At 31.6% G+C, this 23,816-nt stretch overlaps 1 protein-coding gene across 6 annotated transcripts in view; it reads right to left on the bottom strand.

Annotated features, from left to right (window-relative positions):
* Ptbp2 (polypyrimidine tract binding protein 2) overlaps positions 1-23,816 on the bottom strand; it is a 71,543-nt gene that overhangs the window by 25,401 nt on the left and 22,326 nt on the right. For all 6 annotated transcript variants that reach the window (XM_048814401.1, XM_048814400.1, XM_048814403.1 and 3 more), the window contains 4 exons: positions 15,299-15,471; positions 14,167-14,310; positions 8,031-8,195; positions 7,834-7,944 (listed from right to left, as the gene is read on the bottom strand). In XM_048814401.1, the coding sequence (XP_048670358.1) occupies positions 7,834-7,944; positions 8,031-8,195; positions 14,167-14,310; positions 15,299-15,471 (593 nt within the window). The remainder of the gene's footprint in view (positions 1-7,833; positions 7,945-8,030; positions 8,196-14,166; positions 14,311-15,298; positions 15,472-23,816) is intronic.

Raw genomic sequence — 23,816 nt, forward strand, 5'->3', positions numbered from 1 at the left:
CTTTAAATAGAATATTTTCACTAGAATACACATGTCCTGTAACAGAAAGAGTAAACCTCTACAGCTGCTTAAGTACATAAATCTTTAATTCATTCACATATTCTCATTCTCTCAAAAAACAAATCTTCCCTTAATACACAAGATTGAGTTCTATATGATTGTATTTGCCAAGTTAAAAACCTAAAAAACTAATTCAACAGAAATTCATCCATTATAAACCAATGGTGAAAATTCATCTTAAAGGGACTTTATACACGTTAGCATTTAAACTCCATTTGGGTTAAGGCACCTAACATCTCATAAAAGTAGAAGCCAAGTGTCAATTTTACCAGTCATTATAATATAAATTAATCCAATACCCTGCTGTAAAGGCAAACACTGAAAATTTACTCATGTAGTATTCATATAAAGAAAATATCAATCAAATAAATTCTAGAATGTATATTTCCATACAATATGTAAAAAATAAAATAAATGAATAACGAATTACTCTCAGGTTACTAGTTCAATAATATCAAAGTGAAAATGAGATCTTGTAAGATTTAGCTTTGAGTCATCTAGATTAATGTTAAAAGTAAAGTACTGACAAAAATTTACTGAATTCAAACAAAGTCTTTTGAGAGCTATTTCCAAGCAACATGGAATTATACTACCAAATTGTCAACAATAATTTCGCCAAGTGTTAGAAAGTCTTCTAGAAACTTTTGACATTTTCCTTTTAAACTTTTAGAAAAATCTTTATGTAGGTGGAAATTACACAATCATACCTAAGGTATAAGGGTTGGGGAAAAACACAAACAAGAACTAAATTAAAACTGTCTGCAACAGAGAAAAATAAGGATGCCTGTACACAGCAATCCAGGAATTTTCAGTAGCTAGCTGAAGTAATCATAAACAAAGTAGAAAGAAAAATCAAGTTAAAAAAAATATACAATCTCACTTCAAGCTCATGTATTTACAATATCCAGGAAAGAATAGCACACAAGTAAGTCCTGTGGTTTAGCGACAGGAAATTCAGTGATCTTGCTGTAGCAAAGATTTTTGATAATAAAAGCAAGATACTCTGCAATAAGATCTTTCAAATGTACCAACTCACAATGACAGCTTTGACAATAAAAAGAAACTATCAGGAACAAAATTTCATAGTGAATTTAAAATTTGATTAAAACATGGTCATCAAAATGCAAGAAAGATGTTAAGACACAGAATGTATTTGAAACAGCACAATGAAACACTGCATGTAGATTAAAAATATGAAAAGTCCCAATAACATTTCCATTTTGTTTCAATGTTTACTATTTATTTGCCTAACTTATTTTTATGAGAATGATTCTTGGGGGAATTTAACAAATGCTCAGGGAAACCTTAAGCTCCAAATTGTTTAACTATCTTACTAACTAGTTTTTAGCAAGTCAGGAAAAAAAATCAAAATCAAGAATATAATATTAGGCTTAGAACACTGATAAAATACTTAAGACCTTTTATTTACCAACATAAAATTCTAACAGATTATGCAGGAGTTCCCTAAATATTCTAAAACCATGGGTTTTATAATAAACCCTTCATTAATATGAATTTGGAATACACAAATAGTAAATGCTAAAAGGGTGAAATAGAATTAAACAGATGTCAAAGAGAATGTCTTAAAAAGTAGGAAAAGATAATTCCATTAGGTCTCTCAAAAAAATTTAAATGAATGATATGCTTTTACTTCTGCAAGCATTTCACTCTATTTTTAACTATTAGTAACCGAGGATGTGTTCTCCAAAAGGAATAAATAGTTTAAAAGAATCCAGAAGTATGCTAAAATGAACAAATGGATTACCTCTTTCAGTTAGGAATACTACTAGAGATATTCCTAACTGAAAGAGGTAATGCTCATGAAAAGCTGATTCTCATAACAAAAACAGAAACAAAAAAGTCATTTCCTACTCATGTGTACTACAATTTAGCCACATAAAAAACTTTATAAAGTCCAAGAGAAAAGGAAACTATATCATGTCTCACTATTTAAAAAAACTGGGCTATTTTTATGTATTAATTTTATTCCTCAAAAACATAAAAGCTAGCCAGGCATAGTGGTGCACACCTTTAATCCCAGTGGCTTGGGAAGCTGAAGCAGGACAATGGCAAGTTCAAAGTCAACCTCAGCAATTTAGTGAGGTGCTAAGCAACTCAGTGAGACCCTGTCTCTAAATAAATATAAAATAGGGCTGGGAGTGTGGCTCTGTGGTCAAATGTCTCTGAGTTCAATCCCCAGTACCAAAAAACAAACAAACAAACCATGAAAGTCAAAGAAGCTGTATGTGGTGGTGCACACATTATTCCAGCAATTCAGGTGGCTGAAGCAGGAGGATCACAGTTGGAGGTACTCAGGATCTTACCAAGACCTTGTCTAAAAATAAAAATTAAAAATTTTTAAAAAGGACTGAGGGTATAGCTCAGTGGTAGCGCCCCTGGGTTCAATCCCCAGTATCACAAAAAATAAAGCCAAGGGAAAGCCTATGTGTTCATATTTCATACTATAAAACATCAACAAGACTTTTCTAAAAGATAATACATAAACGTGAAGATCAGTTACATTTTTATTGATTTAGATATTTATTTATAAAATATAAACATAATTTTATATTTAATATATACCCACATGATAAAATATAATAAAATACTTATTAATTTAATCAATGGAGTGATCAACTAGAGAAGACATGTCAATTTTTAATGAGGTCTATGTGTTATAACTTCCATCAGAATGCACACGGAAGTGGACCCTCTGGCTGGTCCTGTTAGTGTGGAAAAGGGCTGAGCCTGCAGATCATTCTGCACCCACCAACTCATCTCTACCTCAGACTTGGGTCTGACACTCTTCCTGGGTCTTGTAATCTGTGCAATTAACTTTGAGAAATGTATATATCTGTAACCCATGCTACTCTATATGTGTAGTATATTATCATCTTCATACAAAGACCCTAATATCCCTTCCCAGCCAGTGAACCACCTGCAAATGATGACAGATCTGATAGTTTTCATCATAAACAGAACCAAAAGTACTCCTTTGTATCCAGTATCTTTTACTCAGCCAAATAATGTTGCTAAATGTCTCAGTTCCACATCATTTTATAATGCCAAATAGTACTCTATTGTATGAATATAGCATATTTTAAGAAACTTTGCCCCATTTTCCTTTTAAGTATTTTGAAGATGTTTCCTTGACTTTTAATTCCTTTCTTTCTGAATGTCCTATTATCATTCATAGATAATTGTTCTCCTGTGATTTGTTCTTCTGATCAAAAACATTCTATTTGTCTTGATTTGTTTTTTCAGCAAGTTGACTAAAATGCAACCTAATATGATTTGCTGTTTTACCTTTATTGGGTTCACTGACCTTAGATCAGTAAGTGTATGGTTTGCCACTTTTTTTTTTTTTTTTGGTACCAGGCATTGAACCCAGGGGCCTGGTACCAAAACCACATCCCCGACCATTTTTATATCTTATTTAGACACAGGGTCTTGGTGAGTTGCTCAGGGCCTCACTAAATTGCTGGGAGGCTGGCTTTGAACTTGATCAAGATCCTTCTACCTCAGCTTCCAGAGCCTCTGGGATTACAGGTGTGCGCAAGATCAGTTTCTTTTTGATAACTGGATTGTTAGTATGGCTTTTGATTACCAACTTAAAGGTCAATGTTCAATAAATTTAAGAGATACGAAGCTGACATGGTATCCACCTTAATATATAATCTGACAGAAAATACACAGACATTTAACAAATAATTATAAAAATCTAATCCAGGTGATAAAGAAGAACTTTCTGAGACAAGGCTTCTAACCTGATACTTGAAAGAGGAAGATGAGCAGAAGTTAAGCATAAGGAGATAAAAAAGCACTATTAGCAAATGAAATAGCAACTTGTAAACCTAAAGGATCTGAAAAAACAGCATATGCAAGCTACTTAAAGTTAAATAGAGCCAAAGAGATGGGAGATAAGACAGGAGAAGCAAGTTAAGGAATGATTTATAATCTCATAAGTTATGTTAATGACTTTAGACTTTATCCTAAAGGACAAAAGTCAATCACTAAAAGGCACTGAGAATAGAAGAAATAAAATTTTGAGACTATTCTCAGTACTCTGTGGAAAAATAATGGGTGTAGGGGAAGATGTCAAAGTGGTGAGTTTAGTCAAAAGACCAATAAGCAGAGATTTCTGAGAGGATGGCTAAGACCAGGGCTACTCAAAAAAAAGTCCATGAACCAGCAGCCCAAGCCACTCTGCATGAAGATAAGAAACTGTGTTATAATTTACATCAACATCAATAGTTGGCATACTGTAGCTAGAAGTATGTTGGTTTGTACTTAGGCAAAAGCCCCTAAAAGCCTCAGATTATCAGTTCTCTGAAAAATACCTGTTTAGGTAACAGGAGAGCTGGAGACAACTGATCAGATTCAAACAGAAATTTAGGAGCTAGAATCAATATTTGGTGCTAGACTGGAAGAAAGAAGAATAATTCTGTTTTCTGGATTGCTGAAGAGACTCTAGTTGGTACCTTATGCTGTGACATAGGGAATGCCAGAAGCAGAAGCTGAATATACTCATTTGAAAGGGTCCAATGGTCTACTGCATTCTTGGTCTGGAGTCACTGAGAAAAGGTCTGAGCTAGAGAAAATGATATGGTATGCATAACCAAGAATGAGCTTGGAGAATAGATAAGGCTTCCAAGTCAGAAGGATGTAACAAGAAATACCCAAAGAGGATAAATCTAGGTGAGAAGTATTGAGAGACCAGTAGAGAAAATGTTAAAGACAGTGGTCTACTGTGTCAAATGTTACCCTCATTTAATACTGAATAATACTATAGGGATTTAGGTACTCTTAATGATCACTGGTGATACTCAGAAGACTAATTTGGGTAAACAGGGCTGAAATAAAATTACACTAGAAAAATAAAGAGGATATTAAAGTTGTAGACAGCAAAGACAGCTTATTTAAGAAGTCTGGTTATAAATCAAAAGGGAGAGGAGAAGCAGGGTGATAGTCGGAAAGATATCTAGAATTATAGAGGGAGAGTTACCTGAAGTTGAGGTAAATTTAAAATAGAAGAGGTCTGAACCTACTGGATAAAAGTAGCCAATATAGAGAAAATAACAGGGAAAGAAGAGATGACAGTGCCAAGTGTCTTAGGAGGCAGTAGATTATGGGATCTGTTTTTTACTGATCTTAGGTAAAGAAATATCTATACCTTTTATTCAAAGAGAAAGATTGGTGCACATACAGATTTAAAAAAATTAATTAATGGAGTTTCCATCAGATGCTTTTCTACAAATAAGTAAGAGTGAGTAAAGACACAGTGAAAGGGGAAATTTCTATCTGATATGGTCATTGTGAAAGACAACATTCTCCTTGAAGGAAAGAGATTTTTCAAGCAAGAATAGAAGGTCTCTTTGTAGATGATGCTCATGAGTTTAACTGATAACAATTATCAGATAATATAATATTCAATGTTCTTTGAGTACAGCCTTGATGCAGCTATGAAGAATGTGCAGAACTGAAGTCATTAAATATTTTACCAAGAGGTCTAGATCATATAACAATGGGGCAAGGAAGCTTAGAAAATAAAGATGTTTTCCCTTCTTGAGTAAGTGCCATGAAATTGAGTTCAATTACCAGAATATAGAATACATACTTAATAACATACTCACCTCCTCTCTTAGAATTAATTATAATTTTAGATCTTTGTAGAGAAGATATAAGTGAGTGAAGATAAACATACACAAACACCTATGGTTTAATGCTTCTTATCAGCACACCAAAGACTGGTTAAATGAAAATCTCAAATACATAATTGAGGCACTCTTTTATCATGAAATTAAATGTAACTACAGATTACTTCAGACAAGATGCACACATATTTTTCCTGTAAGAATTACAGCCCAATGCACTAAAACTTCTAATCAAATCCTATTTCACTGTTTCTTTTTGTTTGTTTTCTTTTTTTTTTTGAATTTTATTTTTTTGTTAGTTATTCAAAACATTACAAAGCTCTTGACATATCATATTTCATACATTTGATTCAAGTGGATTATGAACTCCCATTTTTACCCCATATACAGATTGCAGAATCACATCGGTTACACATCCACGTTTTTACATACTGTCATACTAGTGTCTGTTGTATTCTGCTGCCCTTCCTATCCCCTTCTTCACTGTTTCTTTACCAAATACTTTTCCTCTAAGATCAGAAGAGAATGGCAAATAAAATATTCCACATCAAAAAAATGTATACCATTTTAAAATATGATTAAAGGTGCAAAAAATGCTGTTAAAACCATGGCTTCTACATTGTCTCTTAATAAAAACAACTCTGATTTTGGTAACTCGATGTATACAAAATATTATATTTTTATATACAATATACAATGTTGGGGGCGGGGTCAGTGCATGTCAAGAACCATTATTTTTGGGGAAAAAAGAATGTTAACCTATGCCTTAAATGGAAAGCATAGTAAGATGAGTTCACATAACCTGGGAACCACTGAGCGAGTAGCAACATATTGAATAAAAAGACTATCTGAAAAATGTCTACCTTACAGATTGTGTGTATTATAAGCAATTCACCTTTTTTACATCTTAGCATCATGCTGTAACAAAGGAAGGGGAAAAAAACCCTATTCTCTTTAAAACACAGATTAATGGTGAGAAAAAAATGGGATAAGAGTACTTGGTAAACTATTATAATTATGCTATTATTAGTAGTAGTACAGAGTTTCTGCTACCTAAAGCAACTTCCCAAATGAGACTGAGGATGAAAATACAATGAAGCAAAAGTCAAAAATGGTCTGAGTTCCAAATAAATAACCTTGATCAAGAGAAGCACTGTAATACTAGAAACCATAATTAGTTTAAAAATAAGGGAAAGAAAGAAAATGAGCTAAGACAAAAGTATATAAAGATTTCATGGTTTCATAATGTATTTTTAATGGTTTAATTAATGGAATAATAATAATGAGAAAATATGGCACAGGAAGTTAAACAGACAATAAAATAGAATTAAGTAAGATACACAAAAAAGAAGATTTAGCCATTTGGAAGCAAAATATACTAGCATGGTAGTTTTCAATGGCAGGTAACATGCAGAAATTTACTTCTATTAGTAAATCTCTTCCCCTCCATATCTAACAATGCCAAATAAACAAAAAAAAAGATATGAATTAAAGAGCAGAATCTATTTAAGAAATGTTTTTATTAAAAAAGGAAATGATTAAAAGAATATTAAGATATAATCTTAAATCAAAACTTATCACAGCATTTGAACTACATTTACATTATATATTTAATCCAAACTATCTCAAAATTACTTTGAAACTCCCATTGGAAACTACAAAAAATCTTGCTAAAGGTGTGCATACACAATACACTCCTATCTTCTCAATAGCACAAAACTTTGCACTTAAAAATGTAATAAAAAAATTTTTTAAAAAGTGTAAAATAATTCAAGTCTATATAACTACAGTCATGATTATCCTTAAAATATACATTTTTATAATTATTAAGGTATCCTAAATTATGTTAATATTTTTACTACCTATAATGCAATATGCATTATTAAGTTACATAAGGATCAATATATTATGTTATATATGCATAGGTATATATCACAAATATCGATTTATAACACTTTAATAGGTACATTATATATATATATAAAGCATATACATATTTTATGTATATGTAAATAATAAATATACATAGGGGTACATTATATATATAATATATACATATTTTATATATATATAAATAAATTAAAAAATACCACTAACTCAAAAGAAGCTCTAGACTTACTAGTTTTGCTTGTTGAGCATTTACTGGATCACCATACTGGAGCAAAGCTTGAAACTGGTTGTTTTTTGTAAATGTGATTATCTTCAATACAGCACCAAACTTCGAAAATATCTGTTAAAACAGTAAAAGCAAAACATTTCTTCTCTACTGTATTACTATTTCTTCTCTTTGCAGATAAGTATGTAAATTAAACTTACTTGGTGAAGAACATCAAGTGTTACAGGGTAGTACATATTGTCAATAATTATTCTAAGTACTGGACTCTGGGCTGGAGTCACTGCGCTCTCACTAACTGTGGTGCCACTAAGAGGAGTGTTTGCTGTCTGGACAGCTGTCACAGCCTGAAGCACTGCTTGTGCACGCTGAAAATGTAAAAACAAAGTAGTTTTAAAAAGACACCTATCATTTTCACTCATACTTTGTTACATGTTATACTACGGTCTGTCTGTAATTCACATATTCTACTGGTATTATTTAAAAAATGTTACTTAAGTTTTGGCACCAACATTGGACAAACAATCAAAAATAGGCAATATAACAGGATGTGATCTGATATATATATATATAAAAAAACAGAAATGGTTAACAAAAACTTTTCTTTAGGAAACAATAAAACTTTAATATAACATTATTCATTCCATAAAATAGGTACACAGCAAATCTCAACAAGAAAACTACTGGATTATTCAAAAAAAATTGTCCTAACTGATAGAATATTATAAGACTCTGAGCTTTAAGTGTGAAAGATTAACATAAAAGTGAAAAAATATAGTTTTAGGAAATCTGTCAAACAAATGTTCAATGCACTAAAAAAACTGTATATTATCACTAATATACCTTTTTCTATTACTCTGACAGATTTCTGATAAGAAAATAATTTCTTCCTACCTTATCCAATGTTAGAAAACATACACCAAAGTAAATAATTATTACACATAACAATGACAAATCTCTTTACATTAATTTATGGTTTGAAAAATCTACATTTGCAGATAAACCAGAATATAAACACGCTAGAGTGATAGATGAAATGGAAGGAGAACACAAAAGAATTAGGACACCAATAAGAATAAATAAGAATGTTCACTAATAAAAATAAGTAAGAATCACTGAAATACTACCAGGGATCATGTTGCTTGAGACTTAAGAAGTACAAAATCTCATCTAGACAAGCCTCATCATTTAAATTAAATAATGAACTGTGAACTTATATATATTAGCTCAAGTAACTCAATTAAAACCTGTTATTTTGAGACATGGTGAATATTTATAATAGACACCCTAATGCTACTGTGGAAAATATATTTTAAAAGGTTTCTAGAGTACGTAATTTTTCTAATTATTTTAAGTAGTTCACTGCAATATTATTTTCCTCTTTAGTGATCATGTTAACATATTTATCTACAATAATGAGCACAAAATATCACAACTTAGAAAAGCACTAACATATACTGTTACAAATAATGAAATGCTTTTTAAAAAATAGGAATCAAATGCTCATAATATACAATTGAACTAAAATAAAAGGTGACGTTTCTCTTGTGACTCACAAGTCTGTTTTCCCTTATCATCCCAATACCAAAATGATCTTGGGTATTACTCCAGAGATGGCTATCTACATATATAGACATATATGCATGCAACTATTTCATACTTTTTCCCCTAATATTATTCATTGTTCTCCATCTTCCTTTTTTAGCCTAACAACTGTGTTCTCTTCTATCAGTAACAAATGAATTATTAGATGTTTATTTTTCTATTCATGCAATTAAGATGGCTAATCTAGATTTAAATGAATTTATCAAAACACTACATATACACAGAAACTAGGTGTGATGGCACATGCCTATAATCCCAGCAACACAGAAGGCTGAGCAAGAGGTTTCCAAGTTTGAGACTTGCCTTAGCAACTTAGAGACTCTGTCTTGAAATTAAAAATTAAAAGGGCTGAGGATATAGCTCAGTGGGAAAGTACCCCTTGCTCCAGTTCCCAGTAGTGGAGGGGGGAAAAATCATATACAGAGATAAGGACACCAATCCTACGAATGGTGCTCAATAAAATATCACAAACTGCACATCTCTGTAAAATAATTACCCCTATTTTTAAAAAGGGACATTATTAATGCTTTAGAAGTCCAACTCATGCCTGGTCACAGTTATATAAATGGAATAATACCATATATATTCTGTTTTCATCTGGTCTCTTTCAAAAAACATTATTTTATGATAAACACCTATGTTTTGCAGGTACCAATAGCTTATCATTCTTATTGCCACACAGTATTCCAAAGAATAAATACACCAAAATTTATTCTATTGTTGCTGGATACTTGGATCACTTCCACCTTTGGGGTATTATATATAGTTATATGAACTTTCTTGAATGAATCTTTTGTTTCACATATATAATATGTTCTCTCAAATACATAACTAGGATTAGATTTACTAAGTCAAAGACATGCCTATGTCCAACTTTAGTGGGTACTCCAGGTTTTCTATCAATTTATACTCCCACCTCTTGTATATTAGCTTCTCTACATTAACACCAAACACTTGATAATACATATTTAAAAAATTTTAGCCAATCTGGTATGTTTATGGTAGCATCTTACTGTGATTTTAATCTGCATTAAAAGCCCTCAAACCCAATCCACTATTTATGGATCAGGGACAGCTTTCTAAAAAAAGAAACAGCTAGATTTAGGCCATGTAAAGTATGGAGTGAAAAATTGGTGCAAAGGCAAGCAGAGCACCATATTCCATGTATAGTTGACAGCACAGTGGTAGTAAAAGACTAAAATGAAGAGAAACCATGTCATGTTAGAGGACCTATCATTACTTTCAAGACAGAAGTATAGGAAAACAGATGGCCACAAGACAAAAAATATATATAGTAGTCACCTTGGAATAGATCTTTATTCATGAAAAGGACCTGCTTCAGGGGAATAACTTAGTTTGGCTTGTGTGCTTTAGAAAGATATGGACTTGGTTGTACTAGAAAAAAAAAATTCAAGGAGGAAAAGAAAGTAGATTGGTAAAGAAACTGTTGTAATATAGCCAAGAGACAATAGTGTCTGAGCAATATATGTAGCAGGACAGATGGCAAAAACTACCATATTTTACGGCCCAATTGTTGCCACTATAACCTTTCATTGCATACTCGTTTCATGGTATAACTCTGTTGGTCACTCTGATTAAAACGTAAATAGAGCAGCAACGTATTCACCAGTGGCATATGGATGTGCATTTGTCTTCTTGCGCACTGTGAGCCACAAGCCCAAAATTCTCAATGCACACACGTTGTCAGTATATTCTGAAAGCTGACTTGTGTGGTTTGTTTACAATGCTGCACTACTAACAGTAAATAAATTTTATATAAGTGGCATTGAGAACAGCATATCAGATAATGAAACCAATCAGCAGTGCAGAATCTTCAAACACAAGAGATTAAATTTCGTTAAGTACATACTTTGCAACACAGTAGTAAATTTTATCAAGTGTAATATTTAGACTGTAATGCACAAATCAGTAACAACTGTGTGTTAACTTTCTTTTTCCCACATTGGAAAAATGTTTGCTGAACTATCACAAAGAAATGATGTGCACCAGTTTGGACATATATTCATGAATACTGCGTACACCCTATCTTGCAAAGCCAGTTTAGTAATAAATAATTCTGAAGTAATACTGGCACAATTTTAAAAAGGCTTCACCTAATCCTCACACCCCTCTCTTATGCGAAAATAATTTGGCATAAAATCGGCAATGATTATGCAGTGAAATACAGTAGGTAGAAAATTAATAATTAATTGATAGGATTTGGTAATTAATGAAGGATTGTAGGAGAATTTATGGTTAAAACATATTTCATTTTGTCTCTCTTCTACCAGGAAGCTCTAATTCCTATAAGTGTATAGCAAATGAAACAAATGCAATCACTAAAGGCAAAGAAGGTCATCATTAGCTGAAAATTAAATTCCCCAGAAAAGGAAAAAGGAATGGAACCAAAAGGAACAGAAGACATAGTAAAAACATAGCAATGAAGGGATGACAATTATAGAAATCAGATTAAAACCAGACAGGTTTGCAGGAGAAGGGAAGAGAATGAATACAAAAGGATTAATGGAACATCTAGCCAATGTACAAACAACTAAACTCCTCTTTCCTCCTTTGACAGCCCCTACAACCTAAATACAAAAATAATAACACACCCTCCCTTAAAGTCATCAGAAGTTCTAAAGGAAGTTTTGTTGGCTCAGATTAAATGCCTCTTTAGCACTAATGGTGGTGGGGATGGGGGAACCAGCTTAGTATTCAACTCCTCATTACTTTACCCTATGGGGAAAGCATGAAAGTACAACAAAATCTAATTATGCATTCTGAAATATGAACAAACAAAAGGTTTAGAAGGAGAGTTAGAACAAAATAAACAGCTAACACTGAACAAGAAAGACAATTCAGTGTATACTAAGGTTTTTAAAAAATATTGTAATTGAAATTCTCAAAGAATTAAGTCCTAAGATGTGACAACTACAATATAAAAAAGATTGAATGACATTTAAAATTAAAACTATGACTTCAAAACAGTTTTTTTTTTTTTTTTCCCCACTCCCCTGAACAGAAGGAACTTTGCATTCTTTGTTCAGTCTAAAATAACTCTGACTGGAATAAGTGGCTTACTCCTTAACCACTTTGTAATTCAGTATTCCAATGTTCCTTCTCAATGGGCTTTCAGTGGTCATCCTATTTTAAATTACAATTTCCTCTCTCCCACATACATCCTTCTACAGACTCTTTATTTTTATTCTTTGTTCATTGCTTTCTTTCGATTTTTTATTTTTTTTTTAAAGCAAGAATGTGGTGCTGGTGGTATAACTAAGGGGTAGATAGATAGCTTGGATAGCATGTGCAAGGTCCTAAATATGATACCCAGCACAGCAAAAGAAAAATAAAATAAAAATGTGTTCACAAATTACTTCAATAAAAATACTAATAAATAAATTAGGATAATTAATTCCATTTTCAGAGTATATTAAATGAAATAAAACAGACACAGAGACACAAATACCACATGATCTTACTTAAATGTAGACTCTGAAAAAACAATTCACAAATGTAGAGCCAACAGTGCTACCAAGACAGCAATGGTATGGTAGGGTGTGGGGAGGTTCGTCTAAAAATACAAAGTCTCAGAAGGAACAGGTTCTGGTGATCTACTGTACAGCTTGAAAACTACAGTTAATAATAACATATTTTATGTTTCAGAATAGCTAAAAGAATGAATTTTAAATGTTTTCAACCCAAAAAAATTGAAAATATTTGAGATGGTAGATAAGTTAGTCTGATTTGATCATCCTAAAATGTATACATGTATTGAATCTCACATTATACTCCATAAACACTACATAATTATTATTTATCAATTTAAAATAAATAGTAAAAACAAATGTAAAAACTAAGTTAAAAAATAAAGAACAGATATTCTTTTTGGTATATTTCGTGGTATTTTAGAAGTTCACTTCATCAGAAGGAATTAAGAGTTTATTTTGAAAATTAAACCAACAAAAACAGCTGAAATATTAGCCCTTTTAGGCAAAAACATTACAAGCTTATTTTTTGAAAACTATCAAGGGGATCTCAGGTCACTTTTTATAAAGTGATGAAAATTTATCAGGAATTATTTCCTGTTAAATTTTCAATAAAATAAGATATAGTTTATATTACTATATTTATATTACTCAACACAAAGGTATAATTGGCTGAAAAATATTAAAAAAGAAAGTTTTTACAGCAATCCTACATATTTAGCTCTAAACACATTTGTATGCTATTTTTGAACATAATTTTAAATAACATTTTCTGTACCATATTTTTATAAAATCAATAATACATTCATATATTTTTGCTTCTTAGGTTTTATATTCTAGGAAAATTATTAACACATCTTCAAACGAATTTTTTCTATAAGAAATGAAGGTCTACTATAAAGAATCAAATTACCAAAGGCACTGAACATCCAACTTAAAATCTAAGTAGCAGTACATATGCTAATAGTAAGTTCTACATCATAAACAGAATATTTGTATCTACACAAAATTTTAACTTGCAACAAGAAAAAAAAAACAAAACAAACTTCTAACCAGGGCATTAGAGGAATTTAAATAAGAATATGATATTTAATACTTAGGAATATTATGCATAAAAACACCTTAAAAATAATAAGAAAATGCCTACAGAAATATCTTCTGAATGGCTAAACATTTTATCTTCTTTTACTTATGAGATTTTTAATACATTTGAAGCCATTTTATTTATGTACCCACACATACTCACTTGGTTTAATGTATTATCTGTCTTTAGTTCTTTGTGATTGGAGTACTGGATATAAATTGGTTGGTTACGAAGATGAGGTGTCACAGCAGAATAGTAATTAACCATAGTAATAGCTGCTTCCTCTGTTGCCAGTTCCAAAAATGCCTGATAATTTAAATAGCAAAAAGTAAAAAAAATTAAAAATATATATATATAAAATACTATGAATTAAACTCAAATAAATAATAAATTATAATTCAAATATCTATGCAATCTAAAATATAACCTTGATGTTAATTTACATGCGCTAAGAAGAAAAATTAGAAGTGTCTTACTGAAGTTTCGGTATACAATTAAAGCTAACCTAAGAAAGCATTTGCATACACTCTGCTGCTGCATTCTACTTTCCATAGCTCACAAATCTATTTCTATCAACTAAAAACTAAAGAAAATATAAACATTTCCCAGCATCAGAATTCTAATGCTCCTAACCTAGAAAATATAAGAGGTCTCAAAGTCATTAAATATTGAAGGTTAGATTAACATCAGCTATAGACAGGAGAATATTAATTTTATAAATTCATCTAAATAGTATTATTAGAAATTTTAAGACAAGATTTCCTATTTATTATACCTGACCCCTAATGCTGTTACACATGCTAAATGAAGAATATCCAGATTTAATGACTAATTTCCGCTAAATGCTACCAGATAAATATTTTCATTGGATAAACTTAAGGTTAAAATGCTACCAGCATCCCTACTGATTTCTGAAATCACAAAGAAAAAAATACAATACAATAAATACAATAAAAGAAATACTTCATTTGTATTTGCCACAACGTCATTCTGACTCTTCCTCAAAACCAAAGTGATAAAATGAGTTCAAAAGATAAAATCTGAAAACTGCTGTGACTCATTCATTTTTTTCTATCTAGCAGTAGTTTCCCATATGCAACTACCAGGAAAAGTTAGAGGAATACATTTAAAATATTTTTTTTTTCAGAAAACTACTCCTTTTACTAAGTGACAGTTAATCAAAATTATAACAATATAATGAAATAAAAATTTGAACTGTAGGGCCACTGTTAAGTAAACTAGTTTGCTGAATAGTTTGTGGTTTTACACTTCATAAACCTTGAAAGAAATATACCTGGTTTTTTCCTTTCAGCATAAGGATGTTGGTTACCTTACCAAAAGGTAAGCCTAAAGCAATAACTTCAGTTTCTGTCACTTCACCAGGTAATTTTCGAATATGAAGTACACGAGAAGGAGCACCATCCATTTTATCTTCTCCTTTAAATTTCTTACTATCATTACCATTGGCTGAAAGAAATTAAAAACACAGTCTTTACACTTAAGCGATTTCCTAAAAATTCAAAAATTGGGCTTTCAATAAAATGGAGAAAACCATATCCATCAATTATTATTAAATAAAATTACGTTAGCCATTAAGTTATGATTGCTATTAAGTAATATTTCTGATATACACAGTAATAAAGTGATTAGCCAAAATATAAAAATACAATTTCATAAAGAAACCATGCAATAACTAAAAAACAATTATTGCAATTTAGCCATCCTTTTGCAGACCAACACAAATATATCAGGTCCCCCTTACCTGAATACATTCCCAGATTCCCAGTGTATGTCTGAAATCATGGATAATACCAAATTCTACATATATCATGGTTTTTTTTCCTATGCATACTAACCTATGATGAAATTTCATTTATAAATTAGACATGATAAGAGATAAAAGAGAACAATTGTAACAAACTGAAATGAAAGTTTGAACTTTAGGGCCAAGTAAATTGTTACTACAACACAAACACTGGGTACCTAGACAATCTTATGTCCAAGATGGCTACTAAGTGTCAGGGGATTAGCTCATACCATGTAGATACACTGAACAAAGGGATGATTCACATTTTGGGGGAGTAGGACAAGAGATTTCACCACAGAACTCAGAATAGTACAACACTAATAACCTATGAATTTTTTATTTCTGGAATTTTCTATTCAATATTTTCAGCTGAGGCTGAAGCCGGTAAATAAAGCTATACAAAGCAAAACTCTGCATGGGGTACGGATAAATGTGGAAAAAAAATGGAAAAAATTGGGTTAATAAAAATCAGGAAGTTCATAATTTTACCTGAGAAATTATACATTGTTAAACTTAGAAAATGTCCTACTAAACAACAGGATGAAAGGAGAGAATAAAATAAAAATGATTATGTAATCAATCCATACCATGAGACTCTCCTAATTTGTTATTATCACCATACAATCTATGTATTTAAATATTTTGTGACTATTAATATCAACATACTGTAAATTACTCATGAACTCAAATATCAACATACTATAAATCACTCATGAACTCAGTAACTAAACTTTAAAGTAAACTAATATTTCAATCAATAAATTATTTCCTTGCCTTCATTCTAAAGCTCACAAAAAGTAAAAATCTCTAATTAAGATGCCTATAAAATAGGCTAGGTTTTATGCAAAATCATCTGAAAAGATGTGCACTTTACCCACTAAACCAGATCAATCATTAATCATCTTCTAGGTACTCAAGAATCAAGAATAATTGACATTTGAGACTCTAACCAAAATTAGGACACAACCCCCTAGCATTTTTTTGTTGTTGTTTGTTTTTGGCATTGAACCCAGGATCAATGCCACATCCCTACCCCTTTTTATTTTTTGAGAAACTGTTTCCATTCAGAAACATACATGCATACTCTATTTTGTATCAAATTTTATGTAATCAAACTCTCCCCAAACTTGCAATACCATCTAAAACAATATAATGTACATTCAGAAGTTAACAATAAAATTCTGAGATTACCTTGATCTGTCCTCAAAATTCATTTACATACTGATTCTTCAAACATTTGCCAAGTATAAAAATGTGTTTAGAACTGCTTTAAGCTATGGAAATACAGCTGTATAAAAGATGAATACAATTCCTATAGAAGGAGAGGTAGACTAACTAGTACATAAACCAAGTAATTTCTTGTGTAATAATAAATGCTATAAATCAACTAAAACAGAGTGATATGATTAAAAGTGATTTATCTGAGGACTGGTAGAGGATGGTAGTAATGACTTTATTGTATAACCATAGAAAGTATCTCTATGAGATAAGATGTGAACTCATTATAATGTCAAGCTATACTTAAAGCCATCATTTTACTAAGAGTTTCACCTAGGCATATATACTTGAATGGCTGGCCAATGTATTTAATAATTACCCTATGCTTCCTTTGTACAGGAAAAGTAGTGAGCTCAGGCTTCTGAATATATTATTCTGAAAATCTTGGCTTGCTAGCTCTTCTACACTCCAAAAATATGAGCAACTAAAGGAAGCTATTCACACCTCCTTTCATTACTCAGGAAGATTTGTGCACACACAGGCTCCCCAACTTTCTATTTTATATCATTTTATCTAACAAATTATCATTAGGTCTGTGTAAGTTAAAGCAGGGAATTGGACACAGGTATCTTAAAACATATAATTAGCACATACACATATTCCTCTGATGTAGGACTAAGGCCTTTTCCTGATAAAACAGTCTCAAGAATAGAAAATCTGTAGTTTATTCTTCTTCACTAGTTTGAATAGCAAGGGCAAAAATTTCATAAGCTGAACCCCAAGAGTTATGGTTTCAGGATACTCAAACCAGCAAATTTCAGTTTCGCTTACTTTGTGTGTCCTTTTCCTTCTGAGAGTATGTCAAGGGGAGAAAACTAACAATAAAGATTCTACCTATCGTTATTCCTATAAGGAAAAAAGGCTTTTTCTTTCAAATGATTTTCAGAATATAATCCCCACAATACAAAAGCCTGCCTAAATCTACTAAGAGAATAATTTATTGCTTTGGATTTGTGTTGCACATTTTCTGGACAGTGGCAGCAGATGAAGGTAGAATACTACTGACAAAGAATAAGATAAAAATCTTGGTTTCTTGGAAAAAATATAGAAAGATGCGATTGTCCTTTACATCAATAATAACATTCAAAAAGTTAACAGGTTGTGCAATTTAAAACTCTTAAGATTGCTGTTATTATGACCCATCAATTCTATTTATAGGTAAAAGCTAGTTAAATGCTCAATTACTAAAATGGGTACTAAGTGGTAAAGACAGATGTAGTAGAAAAAGTATTAAAAACCAGAGTATGGGTTCTATGGCCTGTGTTCTAACTACTATGCTACAAGACAATCCCAAAGACAAATTTCACATTACAGATGATGACCTAAAAAGATCTTTCCCTTTTTTCCCAAAGACCAAGCCAGCTATTAGGTAGTCATCAAAATTTACTCTCTCTTCCCACTATCTGATATTCTCAGTTAACAGTATCAAGAGAGTAGCCACCTAGTATTCATATGTTGGTGCTATGAAAGTCTTTGTTTTAAGTAACTTCTACTGTAACAATGTGAAAATGGGAAATGAGAATTCTTAATAAAAAAGCAAAAGAAAATGCAGGGCCTCAGCTTATGAAACATCTACATCTACCCTATGAGAGAGAAACAATTAGGTCTGTCTGGACTTCAGATCTATGATTCCTTAGAAACAGAGAATAATTTAGACCTCTACGCATGATCCTTTCTCTTCCATTCTGGTAAACCCAGAATAGTAAATAGTAATAGGAAAGTAAAATTTTATATTCAATTAACAAAGAATATAGCAATGCTTTTACTCATGCACATAAGTTGGAGATACAAAGCAATAACATTTTCCATATACTACTCAGTTATTTTAAAGACTCAAGCTTAAGGAGGATATTTATGGACTTCAAATCCTCAAATGAACATCTTTGCCTTTGTCAGTCCATCACTCGTTTCTGGACTGACCTTTATTTTCCACTGGCTTTTACCTTCAGTTTCACATCAACTGGTACTGCCAAGAATTTAAATCACCACACCCATCAGTGACCAAGAAACTGTTAAACTCTCTCTCTCTCTTTCTTCCTTACTGAGTCTCTCTTCTCATAGCACCTCTTAATAATTTCTACTTCTCATTTTCTTACTTCCCTAACTCATTTCATATCTGCTTAGAACTTCTTGCTGAATATCCCAAAGACTGTTGCGGTTTTCAAAACTATTAGTCCCAAGGTCTTCCTATTTTTACCTACTTATTATAAATACTTTAGCACTTAATCTTCAAAAATTATCTTCTCATTTAATTTGTATATTTATTATTTTAGCCTCACTCACCAACATGCTTTCAATTGCACAAAAATATGAAATAAAACACTTCAAAACTTTACTTCATCTGTACTTTTTTCTAGAAAAGGTATTTCAAAACATATTTCCTACATATACACTTCTTAGGTTACAACAAATAAATTTTGATGATTTTCATTTTCATCCAATCAAAAATAAACCCTTTTATATCTTCTTTGATCCATGGATTGCTTGAAATTATGTAATTTCTAAATATTTGGTACTTTTATTAACTTTTTCATTTCTAATTTAATTCCACGATAATCAGTAACTATATAAGCTTTTTCAATAATTTGAACTTCATTGTTACCTTATGATCCAATATATGTTCTATTGTGGTGAATATACTTGAAAAATTATTTTGCAGTTACTGTGTATAGTTTTATAAATGTGAGTTAAGTAAAGCATTGTTCAAATTCTCTCTACTGTGTCTTTTTATTTAGGCAAGGCATATCTAATTGTTATCAACTACTATGAAGAATGCTCAAGCATCTAAGATTGTGGATTTCTTAGTTTCTCTTTCTAGTTTTTGAAGTTCTGTTATTACTAGCATACAAATTCGGGAATGTTAGGATTTTTGATAAACTGAAACTTTAAGCAGTATGAAATGTTATTTTTATACTTAGTGATGCTCCCTGATCTGAATTTCATTGTCTCACCTCAATAAAAGCACAACTTTCTTGTGTTATTTGCAAGGAATATAACTTTCCTTATTACTAGCCTATGTCCTTGCATTTCAACCTGTCTCTAGACAGCATAGTTATGTCTTGTTTTTTAGTCCAGTCTGACAATCTCTGCTTTTTAATTAGACTGCTTATACTAGTATTATCCAAGAAGTGTAATGCAACACACAAAAGTAATTTTTAAGACTTCAGTTTTTAAGGCAATTTTAAGATTCACAGCAAAATCAAAAAGGCAAAACCTTTAACAACCTCAATTTTCTTACCAGTGTGGTACATTTGTTACCAGTGATAGGCCTACACTGACACATCATAATCACACAAAGCCCACAATGGAGTTTAGAGTTCACTCTCGGGGCCATATGTTCTTTTCTTTCTTTCTTTTTTATAAATATTTTTTAGTTGTTGATGGACCTTTATTTTATTCATTTATTTACATGTGGTGCTGAGAATTAAACCCAGTACCTCACACATGTGAGGCAAGTGCTCTATCACTGAGCCACAACCCCAGCCCCCTCCCCCATAAATCTTGATTCTGGACAAATGCATGACATGCCACCATCATCTAAGTATCAAATATTTCATCACTGTCTTAAAAATGCTCTCTGTGCTTCACCTATCCCCCCGCCAAATCTGAAACCCAACTACTGTTCTTTTCTTACTATTTCCATAGATACGCCTTTTCCGGAATGTCATATAGTTAGAATTACATGGTATATAGACTTTTCATATTAGTTTCTTTCACTTGGTAATATGTACTTAAGGTTTCTCCATGTCTTTTTTAACCTATATGTAAGTTTTTAATCAATGTCTCCTTGATTGTCCAAAAATGTAACAAAAACTTGTTGGACATGGATAAACACAGATATGGTTGCATTTTCTCCACATCTTTTCATGGCTTGATAGCCTATTTCCTTTTAGCACTGAATATGATTCCACTGTCTGTACCATACTTTTTATCCATTTACCTAATTAAAGATATCTCAGTTGGTTTCACATTTTGACAATTATGAAGAAAGTTGCTGTAAACATCAGTGTGCAGATTTCAATTTCTTGAATAAATACTCAGGGGCATAATCTCTACATGGTATGGTAGTTCAGTTTTGTAAGAGTATGTTCAGTTTTGTAAGAGATCACAAAATTTTCCAAATTATTCCACTAGGCATTTCTACCAGTAATGACGGTTCCTGTTGGCCAAATCATCACCAACATCTGGTGCTGAAAATATTCTGAACTTTAGCCATTCTAATATGTATGTATATATTTAAAGTGTATAACTTGACAAATTTTGACATACATATGGATCCATGCATAAGCATTCATACATAACAACAGAATATAGCTGGCTCTCTGGATCAAAAGTTCCTCATCTAATGATTAAATCAACTGTGATTTAAAATAAGTGAAAAATTTGAGAAAATTCTGAAAAACAAAGCTTGAATTTGCTATGCACTGATAACTCTACTATATCCACGCAAAAGAAATAATGTATAGCCAATGAATTAGATATTATTAATCTGGACATAACTTAAACATACAGGAAGATGCGTGTAGGTTATATACAAATACTCTGACATTTTACATAACAGGATTTGAGAATTCTTGGATTTTGGTATGGGGTGTCTATAACTAATCTCACAGACACCAAGATATGACTGTGTATATATCTATCACTCCCAAGTTTCCTTGTGTCCCCTTGCCACCCTATTCCTACCACCTTTACCATCCTCAATACTCCTTGCAAACACCAATTTGCTTTAGTTTAAATCTTGTAGAATTTCAAATTAATATAATCACACAGGATGATTTTCTCCCATATTTCCCACAATGTAATTTGGAAACTCACCCTACTGTTACAATCAATAACTCACTCAACATGGTTGAGCAATTTTCCATAGTATGAAACAACACATAATGCCAGAACAACCCATTCTATCCATCCTCTGCTGATGGACAATTGTATAGTTTTAGTTTGGGGTTATTACAAATGAAGCTGCTATGAACATTCACATACAAGTTTTGTAATGAACATATATCTTCATCATTTTTCTTAGGTAAATGCCTAGCAAACAGGAGGATCACAGAGAAAGTAATAATATTTAACTTTTTAAGAAACTGACAAATTGTTATCCAAAATAGTTCTATAATTTTAAACTTGTATCAACTTATGAGTGTCACAGTTCCTCCACATTCTTTCCAACATTTGGTAAGGTCAGTCTTTTTAAAGTTTAGTCATTCTGACAGGTATGTAATGTTATCTGACTGTAGCTTTAATCTACATTTATCTAAAGAGTAATAAGATATTGTGCACGTGTTTATGTCTCAACATAATATCTTTTTGCTGAACTACCTGTTCAAATATTTTGGCCAACTGGTTAAAATAGTCACATTATTGAGTTTACTTACTCTCAATTTACTTATACATTCTGGATATAAGTCCTTTGTCAACTACTTCTTTGTAGAGATGTACTGCCACCTGACGGCTTATCTTTTCATTCTCTTACTGTCTTTTGGGGCTGGGGCTATAGCTCAGTAGCAGAACACTTGCCTAGCACGGGTGCAGCACTGGGTTTGAGCCTTAGAAACACATATAAACAAACAAAATAAAGGCATGCTGTTCATCTACAACTACAAAAAAAAAATTAATACAGTGTCTTTTGGGCTGGGGTCATGGCTAAGTGGTAGAACATTTGCCTCACATGTGTGAGACACTGGGTTCGATTCTCAGCACCACAAATAAATGAGTAAAATAAAGGTCCACAAACAACTAAAAAAAAATTTTTTAAAAAAAGTATCTTTTGAAGAACAGAAATGTTTAATTTTGATGTCGAGTTCCATTTGTTTTTTTAATAGACTGTCCTTTTAGAGTCATGTCTAAGAAATTTCTGCTTAACCTTAAGTCACATCTTCTATTTTTCATACAGCAGTTTTATTTTAGGTTTTACATTTAGGTCATGGTCCATCTGAAGCTAACTTTCATATGAACTGTAAGATACAGATCCAGTTAGGGTTTTTTGTTGTTGTTGTTTTTTTTTTTTTTTGCATATGGCTATACCCAATTTTTTCAGCACTCAAATAAACTGTTTCTCTACTGAATTGACTTTGCACTTTTATCAAAAATCAGTTGTCCATAATTGCATGAGTTTACTTCTGAACTCTCGATTCTATTCCACTGATCTATTCATCTTTCTTTGCACCAACAAAATACTGTTGTAATTACTGTAGTTTAACAGTAATTCTTGATAGGCAGTCAATGTTCCAATTTTTTCACTATAGCTTTTCGCTATCTATACTTCTTTTGTTATTTTTAAGAGACAGTACATGGAATTTCAACAAAATTGAGACCGGGTTTTGTTTTCTAACATCTTTACCATTATCAATACTCCTCTCTACCTTCCTGCAGCTCTACAATGCCACACAGTCTAAAGATGTGAGCTGTTATTTTAGTACAGGTGTTGATTTCCTGTTAAATGTCTTTTTCCTAGCTGTTTTTAAGAGTTATTCTTTATGATTAGTTATTAATATTATAACTATTATAATACTTAGTTTTCAATATTATGTATCTAAGCATACATCTACATGTGAGGTTTACTGAGTTTCTTAGAACTATGTTGTTGATATTTCTTCTAATATTTTACAAGTTTTTGGTCATTCTAGTTCCATGCACACATATATAAAATATACTTTTTATAGAATACATTTTTTGCCCCATTTTCTGAACACAATATACACACATATACGCAAAAGACACATTT

The sequence above is a fragment of the Marmota marmota genome, unplaced genomic scaffold, assembly GCF_001458135.2.
Source record: "Marmota marmota marmota unplaced genomic scaffold, marMar, whole genome shotgun sequence".
Lineage (NCBI taxonomy): Eukaryota > Metazoa > Chordata > Mammalia > Rodentia > Sciuridae > Marmota > Marmota marmota.